General features: G+C 41.8%; 3 protein-coding genes across 3 annotated transcripts in view; 1 reads left to right on the forward strand and 2 right to left on the reverse strand.

Annotated features, from left to right (window-relative positions):
* The window catches only part of LOC120066973 (testican-2-like), a 139476-nt gene extending 138712 nt beyond the window's left edge, over positions 1-764 (forward strand). The window contains exon 13 of the mRNA XM_039018310.1: positions 619-764. Coding sequence (XP_038874238.1) covers positions 619-764 — 146 coding nt within the window. The remainder of the gene's footprint in view (positions 1-618) is intronic.
* A 3517-nt stretch (positions 765-4281) lies between these two features.
* Positions 4282-11354, reverse strand: sar1aa (secretion associated, Ras related GTPase 1Aa). Its single transcript, XM_038960215.1, has 7 exons — positions 11246-11354; positions 10748-10820; positions 10166-10285; positions 9995-10060; positions 9468-9571; positions 8914-9045; positions 4282-6902 (listed from the first exon to the last, which is right to left on the reverse strand). The coding sequence occupies exons 2-7, from the start codon at positions 10803-10805 to the stop codon at positions 6786-6788; spliced, it is 597 nt and encodes a 198-aa protein (XP_038816143.1). The 5' UTR covers positions 10806-10820; positions 11246-11354; the 3' UTR covers positions 4282-6785.
* Positions 11355-12048: 694 nt separating this feature from the next.
* Positions 12049-18431, reverse strand: ppa1a (inorganic pyrophosphatase 1a). Its single transcript, XM_039018311.1, has 11 exons — positions 18371-18431; positions 17971-18035; positions 17375-17428; positions 17008-17127; positions 16311-16397; positions 15878-16004; positions 15437-15564; positions 13071-13156; positions 12407-12476; positions 12255-12294; positions 12049-12071 (listed from the first exon to the last, which is right to left on the reverse strand). The coding sequence occupies exons 1-11, from the start codon at positions 18429-18431 to the stop codon at positions 12049-12051; spliced, it is 861 nt and encodes a 286-aa protein (XP_038874239.1).
* Between the last annotated feature and the right edge of the window lie 243 nt (positions 18432-18674).

The raw sequence follows: 18674 nt of genomic DNA on the forward strand, positions 1-18674 counted from the left end.
GGGGTATAGGACTGTATAGGGGTATAGGGCTGTATAGGGGTATAGGGCTGTATAGGGGTATAGGGCTGTATAGGGGTATAGGGCTGTATAGGGGTATAGGGCTGTAGGACTGTATAGGGCTATAGGGCTGTATAGGGCAGTAGGACTGTATAGGGCTGTCTAGGGCTATAGGGTTGTATAGGGATATAGGGCTGTCTAGGGCTATAGGGTTGTATAGGGATATATGGTTGTAGGGTTATAAGGCTGTATAGGACCATAGGGCTGTATAGGACTAAAACAAAATGGCCTTTGGTCTTATAATAAGACCAGGATTGAAACAAATGCACTGTGTGGACATCACACTGTACTGAACAGTCCAGAGCAGTGGGATGGCCACGGCGGCGCAGTGTGGTTTGTTTGAATTTCATCAGTATTAAAGGGATAGTTCATTTGAAATATAAAAGACACATTTCTTTCCTTACTCTGAAAGCAGTGTATGGACAAGGAGAGACTGCAGTATGTACCAGTATTAACTACCTACAAACATCCTACTGTATGTTACCTGAAGTCTTTTGTCACATGATATCATAGGAATCGTTAACTGAGAAATACTCTTTTCATTTCATCCCTCGTTCGCAGATGAGCTGGTGGGATATTCCGGAGATTTTGGGAGTGGCGTGGGATGGGAGGATGAGGAAGAGAAGGAGGCGGAGGAGAACGGAGAAGAGGCGGAGGAGGAGGAAGAGGAAGAGGGGGAGGCAGACGACGGAGGATACATCTGGTAGAAACTGAACCCAAACGGAGAGCCTGGTCAGGATGGATCCACTGGCCAACAACTACAGGGATGATGGCTGAGGCTTGCATCCCAAATGGCACCCTATTCCCTATATAGTGCACTACTTTTGACCAGGTCTCATGGGGACACCCATAGGGCTCTGGTCAAAAGTAGTACACTAAATAGGGAATCAGGTGCCATTTGGGACACACACATCTTTGTCTCCTAACAGCAAAAGATTTGTGGATTTCGGGGCATGGAATTCTGTCTGTATTGTCCCCATGTGGATCTGGGGAGTGGGGGGGGTACAGTGGTGAGATTGCTAGTTTTTGTCTTAAATATGTGAATTATTGCTTCATTATTTTCTGTTTTGTAAGCAAGAGCGTTCTGTTTCAGCGTCTAGCGACACCATAGAGAACTATCATCTGATCATCTGGCCATCAACTGTTACTGTCAGAAATGCATCTAGTATCATACATCTATGTTCCATTGTGAACAATTGCTTGAATATTGAAATTGCAGATCTGCTAAAATGGAACGGATTGAGACCTGAGACAGTGCAAAAGCGGTTCGATATTTACCTGCTTTTGTTGCCAAAATCAGAGTTGTTGCGTATATATAAATCCTGTAGCAGTGATCTATGAAGCAGGACAACGAGACTAGCGGGAAGAAACAAAACTCCAAATGGAACACTGTTCCCTTTATAGTGTACAGGTTTCTATCAGGGCCCATAAAGCTCTGGTCTAAAGTCGTGCACTATACAGGGAGCCATTTGGGATTTAAGCCTCTCTTTAGGGGGTGATTCCACTACTGAGAGACATTGTTATTTTCTCTTAATAGTTTCTTAACGAAGCATATTTCTCCTTTCGATTTTGACGGATGTCGTCAAAGTAATGTTACTCATTGGATAATTTGTGAAAATCAATGTGTTTCATGCATTATGTAGATAAATACAGGGACTTAGTAACAGGGTTGTTATGAAGGAAGGGTTTTGTGCTACTTTATTGCTGAAAGGTATACTGATGTACACGGCTCTCGGCGGTCTATAAACCTTTAAAATACTATATAGATATATCGATTAACATAGACACAATAACTACTAATATCTCTTATGAAACTGCTATGGGACCTTTGTTACCTATTGTATTATTTCAACTCAGAACTTGTAGAATGCATATTACTTGTCCCATCAACGTACACCACCAAGGTAACATACCAAATGGCACCCTATTCCCTATATAGTGCACTACTTTCTACCAGGGTTCATACAGACTCTCTGGTCAAAAGTAGTGTACTATATAGGGACTAGTCTTCCATTTGGGGATGCAGCCACTACCTTATCCTATGGGGAACTCTGTAAATCACTTCAAAGAATGTGTCAGTCAATGTTCTATTCTCAGTCTTTATTTTGGTGTTTATAAAACAACGTGGATGCTACTTGAAGTTCTGTGTGTATACTTGAATTCTCACTGTTACATTGTTTTCTATGAGTATATTGCTGCCATTATTATTCCATCACTTTAGTTGTTTTTAGTATATTGCACGTTATAGTGAACATGAATGTACTTCTCCTAGGCTGAGCACTTTACTATTAAAGACATTGGGCCCAAAACATCTTGCATTTTCAGTACTACTTTACAAATAGCATCTCTCCTGCAATTCTTGTAAGATTTGGGAGGTAAATCTCTGAATCCTTTCTGACGTGATTTCTGTTGAACAGGTAGAAATATAGTGATGTATACTGTATGTGATCAACAAAATGGCTGACAATGGATAGTTTAACAACAAATCCAACATACATGGTTCAATATAGGATTCTTTACTTCAATTCCCTGTTACCTAAAATGGAAGTTTATGTCAGAGCTGAACGTGGAGACAGGTTTTCATTTCATTGGTCCTAAACTGCCTCCCAACGTCAGGAAATGAAACTGCACTCTCAACAGGCTCAACCCTAGCTCAGTGGTCCCGACCCTAGCTCAGTGGTCCCGACCCTAGCTCAGTGGTCCCGACCCTAGCTCAGTGGTCCCGACCCTAGCTCGGTGGTCTCGACCCTAGCTCAGTGGTCTCGACCCTAGCTCGGTGGTCTCGACCCTAGCTCAGTGGTCCCGACCCTAGCTCAGTGGTCCCGACCATAGCTCAGTGGTCCCGACCCTAGCTCAGTGGTCTCGACCCTAGCTCAGTGGTCTTGACCATAGCTCAGTGGTCCCGACCAAAGGTCATGTGTCTCGACCCCAGTTCAGTGGTCCCGACCCTAGCTCAGTGGTCCCGACCCTAGCTCAGTGGTCTCGACCCTAGCTCAGTGGTCCCGACCCTAGCTCAGTGGTCCCGACCCTAGCTCAGTGGTCTCGACCCTAGCTCAGTGGTCCCGACCCTAGCTCAGTGGTCTCGACCCTAGCTCAGTGGTCTCGACCCTAGCTCAGTGGTCCCGACCCTAGCTCAGTGCTCTCGACCCTAGCTCAGTGGTCTAAACAGAAAAGTATCTGGGTGCTGAAGACACAGGTGATAGCCAAATAAACTGTCGCTGCACCCTTTAACACATGATTTCTCCCCTCTGGGAAATTTAAAGGCACGACACGGCAGATGCTGAGCCACTGTTGTCCTTGTGGCGCGACAGGCAGAAGAGGACACCCCTCTGGAAGCAGATAATGAATGCCTACAGGCTGAAAGTGCGATTTGCCATCTTTGTCTGCATCTCAAATGGCCACCCTATTGCCTTTATGGTCCACTACTTTTGACCAGGGCCCATAGGGTTCACTTTATAAAGAATAGGGTGCCATTTGGGATGCAACTAAGCTGCAGCACCAACAATACTCTGATATAAACCTAAAGGAGACCGAGCTACATCACCAACAATACTCTGATATAAACCTAAAGGAGACCGAGCTACATCACCAACAATACTCTGATATAAAACCTAAAGGAGACCGAGCTACATCACCAACAATACTCTGATATACAACCTAAAGGAGACCGAGCTACATCACCAACAATACTCTGATATAAACCTAAAGGAGACCGAGCTACATCACCAACAACACGCTGATATAAACCTAAAGGAGACCGAGCTACATCACCAACAATACTCTGATATAAACCTAAAGGAGACTGAGCTACATCACCAACAATACTCTGCTATAAACCTAAAGGAGACTGAGCTACATCACCAACAATACTCTGATATAAACCTAAAGGAGACCGAGCTACATCACCAACAATACTCTGATATACAACCTAAAGGAGACTGAGCTACATCACCAACAATACTCTGATATAAACCTAAAGGAGACCGAGCTACATCACCAACAATACTCTGATATAAACCTAAAGGAGAGGGTCGAGATATGCTATGATGCCCTGGAAGTTGCATGATAACAGCCCTGCACCGAAGATTATATTTTGAGTTAATGGCGTATTTATACAGTATTTGCAAATACTGCTCATCTCAAACATACTTTATTATCACATGTGGATTTGTAGCATTTGCAATTTTATCTACAGCCTTTACAACAAAACAGGACAAGTGAGGATTGATTGTTAAAAATATTTATGGAATTTCTCACATTAAAATGATCTGAGTTATCATAAGTACATCCAGTAATAATGTCTATGTGCCAAATGGCAACCTATACTTTATAGTGCACTACATTGGACCAGGGTCAATAGGGCTTTAGTCAAAAGCAGTGCACTATGTAGGGAATAGGGTGCTATTTGGGATACAGCCTGCGTGTGTTGTCAGCTCCAGGATAATGAATTGTACAAAGAAACCATCTCCATTTTACATTATTTACAATGAATACAGAAACGTTAATGGTACTCAATAGTTAAATACTGATATACAGTGTTGGGGGTCAGTTCCATTTCAATTCAGGTAGGAAACTGATATTCCAATTCAATTTTTCCTCATTAAAAAGCTTTGAGAATAAATGTGAATATCAGTTTAGTTCCTGAATTGAAATGGAACTGAGCCCAACGCTGGCTGATATAAAGGCTGTTATTCCCAGAGATTCAGAGCTCCAGATGTACTCTCATATCATTGGACTGATAGTCAAGAAGTACCTGCAGCATTTCAACCATAGATTTGTCTGAATCACACAGCCAATACTTCACATCATGGACATTAGAAATCATTTCAATAAAATGACCTACACAGCAGACAGGAAATGTGACAATTAGATCATCAAAAGGCTGAATCAGACTGCCGAAACATTCCCCTCTATTTAAACTATAAGGCAGTATTAGCCTACATGGCTGGAAGTACCGGTTCCCATTAGTTCCCATTCTGATAATAAATAATCAACTAAAATATGTCAGTGATGGCCATTTCAGATTTAAATTAAATTGACATCAAGATAATAAGAAATGTTGCAAATGACAGAGGCTTAGAATGACAAAGAAGATTTACTAGTAGACCTAGAAATATCTGGGACGTGTTCATTTTAGGGTCCGCAACGGAAAACATATTTTTTATAAAATTGTAACTGAAAACGAAAATGAGTGTTTTCCATTGTCCAAGTGCCGTTTCAGTCCATTTTCATCCGTTTGGTGCCTAATGAACATGACCCAGGTCTGCAACCAGGACAGGGCAAGGACCAAGAGCCCTATTCAAGCTGGTGCCCAGGCTATCTGGTGTTTCCTTGAGTAGTACGTCACTCCAAGCATGCAAGAGGATTTTGTTTAAACCAGCCTTGATCGAATACGGCCCAAATACATCTATTTTTAAACCAGACTTGATTGAAAAGGACCCAATATATGGATTTTTAAACTAGACCTGATTGAATAGGGACCAATAATTTATATTTTTTAACGAAACCTCTGCCAGAGCTGTGTTAGTAGAGTAGCATAGCCTTTTTGTTAAGATTAGCATTGCAGTGGCCACTGATGGTCATTCCGCTTTATTGCTGCATACCATGGAATGATGGCAATGGCGGTCTCTTGTTCTGGCCTGTTACAATGTACCTGCATATCATGGCACTATAGCCATTCATTCATTAAACTGTAGTAGGACGAACATTACATCACCACTATAACCCCTCCCCCCAGGTCTATTATATGTAAACATCCCAAAGTCACTTGCAAAATAGTTTGCATACGTCTTTGGCTGAGTGCATTGAAGGCAATAGCTGCATGGACAATTACAATTGATCTCAAACCCCCTGGATACGTACCAAATGTCAACCCTATTCCCTATTTAGTGCACTACTTTTGACCAGGGTTGGCACCCTATTCCCTATTTAGTGCACTACTTTTCACCAGGGGGGGGCATAGAAAGTATGGGTTCTCTGAAGTAGTGCACTATATAGTCAATATGCTGCCATTTGGGATACACGCCATGTATAGAAACAGAATCGGGTCAAATGGACTCGGCCCCTAAACTTTAGATAACATTTGCACCGTTCTAGTCGGTGCATTGGAACGCGGTCTGTTGGAATAATCATGCTCAGTCTATTCTCTTTCATGTCCTCTTAGTGATAAGAACATCTTATTCTAGGTAGGACTGCTATGTACACGCAACAAGCATTGTACTGCCACCATTCACATAAATATCCTTATCACTTATAATCTATTTCATTTAAAAACTACTTGGTCCATCTTTTTCAGAAATAATTTTAAAAGTTCACAGTATACCTTATAAAGGTTATACATTGTTACACATCATCTGCCCTATATTGTAGCTTGAATTGCAGATATGATCAAATCTGTTGGGATAGAATCGGGATACTCTAATTACATGCCAGAGAACGGGTTGACGTTATAATTAATGGACTTAGTATTTATTACACGCAAGCCCATCTTGAATCTTGTGACCATGAACCACTTTTAAAAGTTTGCATAGATAGAAACCTTTAAAACTGACCGATTAATGATGAAATTGACAGATGTACTCAATCAGAAAGCGGATTGGAGCTTCACATCTTTCCACATGGGAGGGGGGGGGGGTTGACGATAACGCCCATTTCATTTGATAGCTTATCTTCTTCATTCCCCCCCAGAAAGATGGAGTCCGTTTAGTAAAAGAACCGCTGCCTAGATGTCAGTCGATGTATTGCGCCAGCCACCTGAAGCCATCTCCATAGCCCTGCTTCTTCAGGACACTGCACATGAAGACCTCCAGAGGTCGTGCCTGCAGATCCTTCAACGACACGTTACCCTGGAGAAGAACAACAGGATCAAGCTGTTAAAGACCACTCCAGCAACTTTACTTTTTCTGCTGAAAAACATTATCCCAAGTATAAATATAGTAATGTACACACACTTAAGGTTAAAAATAATAATAAGAATGTTTTACCCACGTGTGCCATGTCATACAGAGCATTCAGAAAGTATTCAGACCCCTTGACTTTTTCCACATTGTTAAGGTTACAGCCTTATTCTAAAATGGATTCAATTATTTGTTTTCCTCATCAACCTACACACAACACTGGATAATAAAGCAAAAACAGGTTAAAACATTTTTGCAAATTTATTTAAAAAAATATTTAAACATTTATTAACTTATTTACATAAGTATTCAGACCCTTTGCTATGAGACTCAGATGGAGCTCAGGTGCATCCTGTTTCCATTGATCATCCTTGAGATGTTTCTACAACTTGATTGGAGTCCACATGTGGTAAATTCAATTGATTGGACATGATTTGGAAAGGCACACACCTGTCTATATAAGGTCCCACAGTTGGCAGTGCAAGTCAGAGCAAAAACCAAGCCATGAGGTCAAAGGAATTAAGCTACGAGACAGGATTGTTAAGCTACGAGACAGGATTGTGTAGAAGCACAGATCTGGGGAAGGGTACCAACAAATGTCTGCAGCATTGAAGGTCCCCAAGAACAGTGACAACCATCATTCTTAAGTGGAAGTTTGGAACCACCAAGACTCTTCCTAGAGCTGGCCGCCAAACTGAGCGATCAGGGGAGAAGGGCCTTGGTCAGGGAGATGACCAAGAACTCAATGGTCACTCTGAATGAGCTCCAGAGTTCCTCTGTGGAGATGGGAGAACCTTCCAGAAGGACAACCATCTCCGCAGCACTCCACCAATCAGGCCTTTATGACAGAGTGGCCAGAAGGAAGCCACTCCTCAGTAAAAAGGCACATGACAGCCCGCTTGGAGTTTGCCAAAAGGCACCTAAAGAGACTGACCATGAGAAACAAAATTCTCTGGTCTGATGAAACCAAGATTTAACTCTTTGGCCTGAATGCCAAGTTTCACGTCTGGAGGAAAACTGGCACCATCCCTACGGTGAAGCATGGTGGTGGCAGCATCATGCTGTGGGGATGTTTTTCAGTGGCAGGGACTGGGAGACTAGTCAGGATCGAGGGAAAGATGAACGTAGCAAAGTAGAGAGATCCTTGATTAAAACCTGCTCAGGACCTCAGACTGGGTTGAAGGTTCACCTTCCAACAGGACAACGACCCTAAGCACACAGCCAAGACAACGCAGGAGGGGCTTCGGGACAAGTCTCTGAATGTCCTTGAGTGGCCCTGCCAGAGCCCGGACTTGAACCCGATCATACATATCTGGAGAGACCTGAAAATAGCTGTGCAGCGACGCTCCCCATCCAACCTGACAGAGATGAGAGGATCTGCAGAGAAGAATGGGAGAAACTCCCCAAATACAGGTGTGCCAAGCTTGTAACGTCATACCCAAGAAGACTCGAGGCTGTAATCGCTGCCAAAAGTACTTCAACAAAGTACTGGGTAAAGGGTCTGAATACTTATGTAAATGTTATATTTTCGGGTTTAATTTTTTTTTTTGTGCACATTTCTAAAAACCAGTTTTTGCTTTTTGTCATTATGTGTAGCTCGATGAGGAAAGGCTGTAACGTAAAACAAAGTGTGGAAAAAGTTGAGGGGTCTGAATACCTTCCAAATGGCACTGTACCTGGACCACCTATTGAGATGTGGCTTTTGTTAAGTAAATCAGGTGAGAAATGAGGTGAAAATAGACTGGAGTGCCACTACCATTTCCTACAGCATATCTAAAGAACATGAATACTGTACCACACACACATCATTCAGACACACACATCATTCAGACACACACACACATCATTCAGACACACACACACACGTTAGTTGTGTTACACACTCATCTGAAATGGACAAAAAATGATAATGCTGCCCATTGATACAAATTCCACAGGCTATATCTATCTCTATGCTTACCTTTCCAGTGCATTGACCATCAAGAACGAACGCCTCTCTCAGTCCCCCCTCACTGATGGCTTCAGGACGGTCTATCTTGTTACCCAGGACCAGCACAGGCACAGAGAGGATGGTCTCATCTGCTAACAGAGCCTGAACACACACACACACACACACACACACACACACACACACACACACACACACACACACACACACACACACACACACACACACACACACACACACACACACACACACACACACACACACACACACAGAGAGGAAAGAGGTTCAGCAATGAGACCGATGGGACAGTGAGAATGTTTGTTGTTTGTCTCAATTGGGCTGCCTCAACTGGGCTGCCTCAACTGGGCTGCCTCAACTGGGCTGCCTCAACTGGGCTGCCTCAACTGGGCTGCCTCAACTGGGCTGCCTCAACTGGGCTGCCTCAACTGGGCTGCCTCAACTGGGCTGCCTCAACTGGGCTGCCTCAACGTGTGGGTTTTGTGTATGCATTTTTCATAACAAATGTTGATAAATTAGGCCCATTGTGTGCAGTGGAAGTAACTTACATCAAGTTCGATTTTAGATTCTGTAAGGCGGTCATGGTCAGCACAGTCAACCAGAAAGACAACTCCATTGATAGCCGGCAGGTAGTTCTTCCAAACTCTTCTAGCTGTGAAAGAGACAGAAGATGTAGCACATGATGTAATGTATCAAGACGCTGACCAAACCCTAGAAAGACAATGTAATGTGTCAATGTAACAGTATAGCTTCCGGCCCTATCCTCGCCCCTACCTGGGCTCGAACCAAGGACCCTCTGCACACATCGACAACAGCCACCCACGAAGCATCGTTACCCATCGCTCCACAAAAACCGTGGCCCTTGCAGAGCAAGGGGAACAACTACTTTAAGGTTTCAGAGCGAGTGACGTCACCGATTGAAACGCTATTAGCGCGCACCCCGCTAACTAGCTAACGATTTCACATCGGTTACATCAAGATGCTGACCAAACCCTAGAAAGACAATGTAATGTGTCAAGATGCTGACCAAACCCTAGAAAGATGCAGTGTCCAACTTAGTTAGGGAAAGTCTTACCTTGTACGTGACCACCCAGATCAAACGTGGTGAATGTCATTCCAGCTATCGTCAACTCTTCCGATGCTTCAGGGAGAAACAAAACACATTTAAAAATCACTGACTTTGTGTTCACTGCCGTTATTGGACTTAAAACAACACAATGATGTACTTCAAAATGATGCTGCTTACTTGGATGCAACGTGGGCACATGCTGTCCAAGTCTGTCATCTTTCAGCATATGCAAAAGGGTTGTTTTACCAGCATTATCCAACCCCAGGAAAACCAACTTTCCAGATTTTTTGTACAACCCTGGGAAAGTACATTGACAAGTTAATTAAACTTTTGAGTTGTAAACACACACACACCACTCATTGTGACATGCAGTATTATACTGATAAGGGTTGGGTTTCATTTTCGGAACGTTCCAACAGGAATCTGTTCCAAAAACTTCGTAAATAACAAGGATGCCAACAAGCAACGCATACAAAGTTGTATAGCGGCAGAATAAGATACGTTTTTGTTAAGTTTTTCACTCACCACGTTTATTCTGAAAAATGTCTGTCCTCACTCTGGTAGCCTATGGACAAACATTAAGAATAAGCTACGTGGTGAGTTGATGCCTATTTGGCAGCTAGTTAGCTAGGTGAATTGATCATGCTACTTTGTATACGTTGTTTGTTGGCATCCTTGTTATTTGCGACGTTTTTTGGGACAGCAGACCCACCCTGCTGATAATACATTTGAAGTCATTGACGTGAAATCAGAAATTACCTAAAAACTGTAGCACACCACTAAAGCCTCTGTAGATCCAATCAAAGAGGAATGACATTTCACTGGTCTTTGCCTATGAAAGAAGACAATCGGGAAGTTAGCTAGCTAGCTAGCACACTGACAACTTGTCAAAATGGGATCAACTTGTCTCACTGGATCAGCAGTATTTTGACATTGCATCATGACTATATTGATAGCTACAGACTCTCTTTACACACATGCACTTGCTACTGCTGCTAGCCAGCTTTAGGTTTATCAACAACAATACAAGTATTTTCTTATCCTAGCATGCTAGTTAGCACCAGCTGATCGCTAACTTAGCTTGCTAGCTCGGCTACGTGGCTATCAGCTTAGCTAAAATCCTGGCCTCATGTGGACTAAGGACTCTAAGACAGACAGACAGCTCTCCCTTTCGAAGTAAATGTATTACGGAACACAAGTAACGTTATGCAACTATATAAATGACTGAATATTTTTAATAAACCTGCCAAAGCTTACCTCTCCCTGTCGACAATGACAGCTTGGTTAGATGTTTTTTGTGGATTCGATAAACGAACAGCTGATTGTATTGTTCTTCGACGTGACTTCGGGAACTACCTAACCACCCTAGTGGCGCACTAGTGCCGCCTGCTGTGCGGGAGCATATTGTAATAGGCTTATGGCGTTCACCTTTCACCTACCTTTCCATTAAAATACCTCAAATCCTCTGCATTATATCATAGGCATTATATTTAGACATTGCATCCAGTAGCTCCCATCTTTTCCTCTTGGTAGTGGAGGAGTGTTGGATGAGTGATTCTTCAGCAGTTATTTTCATGCTGTGATTTCCGGTAAGAGCCAACTTCAGGGAAACCATTTTTAGTCTTCACATTCAACACACCTGTTTAAACAGCTTTTCTTCTGTCTGCTATAAGGTTTGCGTTGTGATACATGACCACTAGATACTAGTAAAGACCGTGTTCAGAACAGGAGGCGGGGGATGTGGTGATGGTATTTATTTGAAGATTTATGACAATTTTCCGATTTCAGTATCAAACAACATGATGCAAGTGCAGAGGTTTAGATGGACTATAAAGGTCATATTGTTACACATTTGAGAAATATAATAAACATAAAGAGCAGACTTACTTGGTTGAGTACTTGTCATGTTAAGAGGACAAGCATCAATCACAATTTATACTAAAAATGGGAAACTGTAATTATACTACACACGTTTTCTGTCATTTTCAAGTATATTCTTCTGTTCGGGTGAGAAAGCATTTTGGTCCAATCTGAAGGCTCTTCTTTCTGGGTCAGTTCACTTAGACGTAGAACCATTTGTCAACTGAGAAAATAAGTAGAAAATGTTCCATTGTAAGTGTGAAATCCAACAAAGTTGAATATATAGATATATAGATAGCGTATAGAGATATTTTGTAAATAAATCACAGGTGTATTGAATTAAAATAAGATTAATTTCACATCAAAGCACATACCAATGGAATTAACTAACAACAGAATTACACACCTGCACTTGGAATAGGGTCTTCAGGGCCAAAAGCACATGCCTACAAGACAATATCATTAGTATCAATATTATTTATCAAGCACACATTAATATTACAGCTAAGCTGTTTCAGCATGATAAGCCAAATAGTATGATAAGTGAAAGGAACTCACGGCATCAACAACAGCCTTAGCATCAGTAGTGGAACAGCAGAATGGACTGTCTGTGACACAGGTGTTGGTACTGGATCAGTGTTCCAAGAAACAGAAGATGGGAGAAAAACACAAATACAACTGTTTTAGTTGAGAAGAAAGGGATGCCTCTGTAAAATCACAAATACAACTGTTTTAGTTGAGAAGAAAGGGATGCCTCTGTAAAAACACAAATACAACTGTTTTAGTTGAGAAGAAAGAGATGCCTCTGTAAAAACACAAATACAACTGTTTTAGTTGGGAAGAAAGAGATGCCTCTGTAAAAACACAAATACAACTGTTTTAGTTGAGAAGAAAGAGATGCCTCTGTAAAAACACAAATATAACTGTTTTAGTTGGGAAGAAAGGGATGCCTCTGTAAAAACACAAATATAACTGTTTTAGTTGGGAAGAAAGGGATGCCTCTGTAAAAACACAAATACAACTGTTTTAGTTGAGAAGACTGTAAAAACACAAATACAACTATTTTAGTAAAAACAAGTAATTGACTGAACTAAAACGTCTTATATTGCTTTATCGTTGTTTCTTTTTACTTGTCTTTGTAGCAATGCATCCGCATCACTGACAGCCTATTGAACAGATGGCCATATTACACAGAGATTGTAAATCTATATCTCAGTCTCACCAGTTCAGTTCTCCAGCATTGGTCTTTTGGGAGATCAGCGCCTTCCAAAACTCATGAGTTTCCTTGACTGTCTTCAGAGCAAAGTCCTGGAAAAAAAGAATGTCAAATGATTCCCTGCATGCTTAAGAAAATACAAAACTGCATAAACCTCCAATATACAGTCGTGGCCAAAAGTGTTGAGAATGACAAAAATATTAATTTTCACAAAGTTTGCTGCTTCAGTGTCTTTAGATATTTTTGTCAGATGTTACTATGGAATACTGAAGTATAATTACAAGAATTTCATAAGTGTCAAAGGCTTTTATTGACAATTACATGAAGCTGATGCAAAGAGTCAATATTTGCAGTGTTGACCCTTCTTTTTCAAGACCTCTGCAATCCGCCCTGGCATGCTGTCAATTAACTTCTGGGCCACATCCTGACTGATGGCAGCCCATTCTTGGATAATCAATGCTTGGAGTTTGTCAGAATTTGTGGGTTTTTGTTTGTCCACCCGCCTCTTGAGGATTGACCACAAGTTCTCAATGGGATTACGGTCTGGGGAGTTTCCTGGCCATGGACCCAAAATATCGATGTTTTGTTCCCCGAACCACTTAGTTATCACTTTTGCCTTATGGCAAGGTGCTCCATCATGCTGGAAAAGGCATTGTTCGTCACCAAACTGTTCCTGGATGGTTGGGAGAAGTTGCTCTCAGAGGATGTGTTGTTACCATTCTTTATTCATGGCTGTGTTCTTAGGCAAAATTGTGAGTGAGCCCACTCCCTTGGCCGAGAAGCAACCCCACACATGAATGGTCTCAGGATGCTTTACTGTTGGCATGACACAGGACTGATGGTAGCGCTCACCTTGTCTTCTCCGGACAAGTTTTTCTCCGGATGCCCCAAACAATCGTAAAGGGGATTCATCAGAGAAAATGACTTCACCCCAGTCCTCAGCAGTCCAATCCCTGTACCTTTTGCAGAATATCAGTCTGTCTCTGATGTTTTTCCTGGAGAGAAATGGCTTCTTTGCTGCCCTTCTTGACACCAGGCCATCCTCCAAAAGTCTTCGCCTCACTGTGCGTGCAGATGCACTCACACCTGCCTGCTGCCATTCCTGAGCAAGCTCTGTACTGGTGGTGCCCCGATCCCACAGGTGAATCAACTTTAGGAGACGGTTCTGGCGCTTGCTGGACTTTCTTGGGCGCCCTGAAGCCTTCTTCACAACAATTGAATCGCTCTCCTTGAAGTTCTTGATGATCCGATAAATGGTTGATTTAGGTGCAATTTTACTGGCAGCAATATCCTTGCCTGTGAAGCCCTTTTTGTGCAAAGCAATGATGACGGCACGTGTTTCCTTGCAGGTAACCATGGTTGACCGAGGAAGAACAATGATTCCAAGCACCACCCTCCATTTGAAGCTTCCAGTCTGTTATTCGAACTCAATCAGCATGACAGAGTGATCTCCAGCCTTGTCCTCGTCAACACTCACACCTGTGTTAATGAGAGAATCACTGACATGATGTCAGCTGGTCCTTTTGTGGCAGGGCTGAAATGCAGTGGAAATGTTTTTTGAGGATTCAGTTAATTTGCATGGCAAAGAGGGACTTTGCAATTAATTGCAATTCATCTGATCACTTTTTATAACATTCTGGAGTATATGCAAATTGCCATCATACAAACTGAGGCAGCAGACTTTGTGAAAATTCATATTTGTGTCATTCTCAAAACTTTTGGCCATGACTGTACTACTCTCTGTACTGAGCAGAAAGTATGTTGTGTCTCAAATGGCACCCTAGCCCCTTTATAGTGCACTTCTTTTGACCAGGGCTTATCAAAAGTAAAGCACTATGGGAATTGTGTTCCACCCTTGGTATGTTCCACATTTCAATAAAAAAGAGTAACAATGTGTACTTACACTGTAATACACTGTTCTATTCTACTGTGTGTGATTGAGTGTATAAATAGCCTGTCCTATGAGTGATTTAGAGCAGGGATGTCAAAGCATTGTTTTTTGTCCGGAGGGCCGCACTGAAAATCGTTTATATTTCCACGCCGTCAAAATTAGCCAAAAGTGTTCCTCTAACCACAGTGTGAGGAATTTTCTATGCTTCCTGACTGTCTAGTTTTCATTTGGGTGATTATTATCAGCTGGACTTAGTCAGGAAACTCTATGACTGTACACAGTTTCTATTTGGTTTGAGTCATTTTAAAGTATATTGGGTTCGTTTTCCTACACATTTCTTTTACTCATACCACCCGTGGGCTGGATTGGACCCCCTCGCGGACCGGATTGGACCCCCTTCGGCCTGCGGGCCATATGTTTGACATCCCTGATTTAGAGGAAGAATCAAATAGTAACTAACAGGTGAAAACTGTATTTTTACCCTGTCCTTGAACTCCCCGTTAAATGCAAACTGGTTCTCAGGTTTTCCATCAGGAACTTTATATTTTTTGAACCACTCAAATGTAGCTTCCAGATACCCAGGCTTGAGTCTTCTTACATCATCAATATCTGCATTGATCACAAGAAGAAGATGTGTAATTCCATGGTTAGCCACAAACACATTTAAACACCCACTACTGTGTAACTGTTGATCAGATATCAGACAGACATTCCATCAGCGTCTTAAGGTCTCTGAAAGAAAGTAAGTAACCATGTCCAAGCCAGAATGGCCCATCAACTCACTACATACTGACACCTGCTCCTGTTTCTGTAGCGTGAGGCAGCTTGACGTATAAGTACATCATTCTGGATAGGATGCTAGTCTATTGAAGGGCCTCTTAAAAGACCATATATTCTGAATATGTATTAGATGTCCTCATACTGTTAAAGTTGTTGGCCTCGGGATCCTCCATGTTGATGACGATGACTTTCCAGTCTGTTTCTCCTTCGTCGATCAGAGCCAGAGTGCCCAGTACCTTGACTTTAATCACCTCTCCACGAGAGCACACCTCAAAATCACAACAAGAGAAGAAGAAGAAGAAGAAGGAGAGAGAGAGAGAGAGAAGGAGAAAGAGAGCGAGAGAGAGAGAGAGAAAGAGAGAGAGAAAGAAAGAAAGAGAGCGAGAGAGAAAGAGAGAGAGAGAAAGAAAGAGAGAGAGAGAGAGAGAGAGAGAGAACGAGATTGACAGCATTCAATTAGAAGACTATGAATTAAGATAGTACATTCACACAACCATGTTCCTTTGACAAGCAGAAAACACACACTGAATAACAACAGAACGTTTCCTCCGTTCAATAAAGTTGTAGCACAGTACCTTGTATCCTATGTCACAGATGTCAATAGGGTCATTGTCACCACAGCATCCTGTATCTCTGTCTTTATGGCCTGGGTCCTCCCATGTCTGATATATAAATAAAGATGAGAGAACAGTGATTGATAACCTAAATAAACAACAACTTATAAAGCCATTATAGAACATTCATAAATCCTATAGATGCTTCATAAATCATTCATAACCCGTATAGATGCTTCATAAATAATTTATAAACCCTATAGATGCTTCATAAATCATTCATAAACCCTATAGATGCTTCATAAATCATTCATAACCCCTATAGATGCTTCATAAATCATTCATAACCCCTATAGATGCTTCAGAAATCATTCATAACCCGTATAGATGCTTCATAAATCATTCATAAATCCTATAGATGCTTCAGAAATCATTCATAACCCTATAGATGCTTCATAAATCATTCATAAACCCTATAGATGCTTCAGAAATCTTTCATAACCCTATAGATGCTTCATAAATCATTCATAAACCCTATAGATGCTTACGAAATCATTCATAACCCGTATAGATGCTTCAGAAATCATTCATAGACAAATCTCATGCTAGAAAGGGAACATTTGTGTTTTCTTTTATACTGTCATTTTATAAACTTTCAATACATTTAACCGAAATGTTTCTATTCTAGGGAGAGATAGTATAGCCCTGGTTAACGTGCCTGAGGGATGGCTCCATAATTCCAGATGTATCCTTTGTGTGGAAACACGTTGGCCACATAACGAAGGTTCCCCTTTTTGATGTCTTGTTTCAATGGATTTAGAGGGTCTTTGGTGGCAATCTGAGAGAAATAATACAACATTCACATGAAACAACGAATGGAAATATTAAGTGACTGATGACTTTGTACCTGTTTACTACGCGTTTGCAATAGAATACTGAATAAACAATAAGCATAAAACCATACTGCTAATTATTGTGGAGTGAAACGAGTTCTTCACTTCTGTCTCACCAGAGCTTCTTTCAAAGGTTCATACATTGAGCAAACAAAGGATCATACGACTACAAAGACAAATACTGAAACAAACCTCCATCTTCGCATTGGTCCATCTGGGCACCTCAACAACCGCATGGAAGATGTTCTGTTGGAGGAAATAGTCAGAGTTAACTCAACAACATCATGGAAGATGTTCTGTTGGTGGAAATAGTCAGAGTTAACTCAACAACATCATGGAAGATGTTCTGTTGGAGGAAATAGTCAGAGTTAACTCAACAACATCATGGAAGATGTTCTGTTGGAGGAAATAGTCAGAGTTAACTCAACAACATCATGGTGGATGTTCTGTTGGAGGAAATAGTCAGAGTTAACTCAACAACATCATGGAAGATGTTCTGTTGGAGGAAATAGTCAGAGTTAACTCAACAACATCATGGAAGATGTTCTGTTGGAGGAAATAGTCTTGGTTAACACCAATGTTTCAGATATCGCCAAATTTCTATTGAAAAACACAATTAAATAATGATTGTTGATTAATCACACACACACACACAAACACACACACACACACACACACACACACACACACACACACACACACACACACACACACACACACACACACACACACACACACACACACACACACACACACACACACACACACACACACAACAACACACATACCTGAGCTTCATCTGCATAAATTGGTATGTCATGGAATGGAGAGACGTATTTTCCCTCAGTGTTTCCTGTGTAGAGAGACAGTGATGAATGCACAGTATATCAGAAGCATACTACTGTACTAATACATTCCAGTGACTTCAAACGACCTGATTATTAATGAACAGTAATGTGGGGGACTTACGCCAACACGGAACTCATCGACTCACATATGGACATACTGTAGATGCCTATATTGTAGCATGAGAGCCAGACTGTAGTGTGTACATGTCAAGCTGTATAGCTACCACCACTAAGCTAGTTCACTACGTACCGAGCTAGACGCAGCTACAGTCTAATGTCTTTAGCTCCATATATATATACCAAACTATACAGTGATGTATTGAAAGAGCTGGTCACTCACTGAAAAACACCCTGTAGTCCAGTGTGTTGGGCTTGCCCCTCTCCTCGATGGTGAAGCTCATGTCTACTGCCTTATTTGGTTCAGTCTGCTTCTTGGTACTGCTGCTAGTGGGCGTACTTCCTGTACTACCTGTAGGAGTAGACAATGGGAAGCCCATCTCCTCGTCATGCAGGTTAACTAGTAGGTTAAGACCGTAGGTTGGAGCGTGAGGGAGTGTGAGCAGGAGGCATGTGCACGTCTTAAGGCCATGGCAGGGGTTGGTGACGTCAGGCTTGATCTGTGTATGTGTGTGTTTGTGTGTGTG

This window comes from Salvelinus namaycush, chromosome 22 (assembly GCF_016432855.1).
Source record: "Salvelinus namaycush isolate Seneca chromosome 22, SaNama_1.0, whole genome shotgun sequence".
In the NCBI taxonomy this organism is placed as follows: domain Eukaryota; kingdom Metazoa; phylum Chordata; class Actinopteri; order Salmoniformes; family Salmonidae; genus Salvelinus; species Salvelinus namaycush.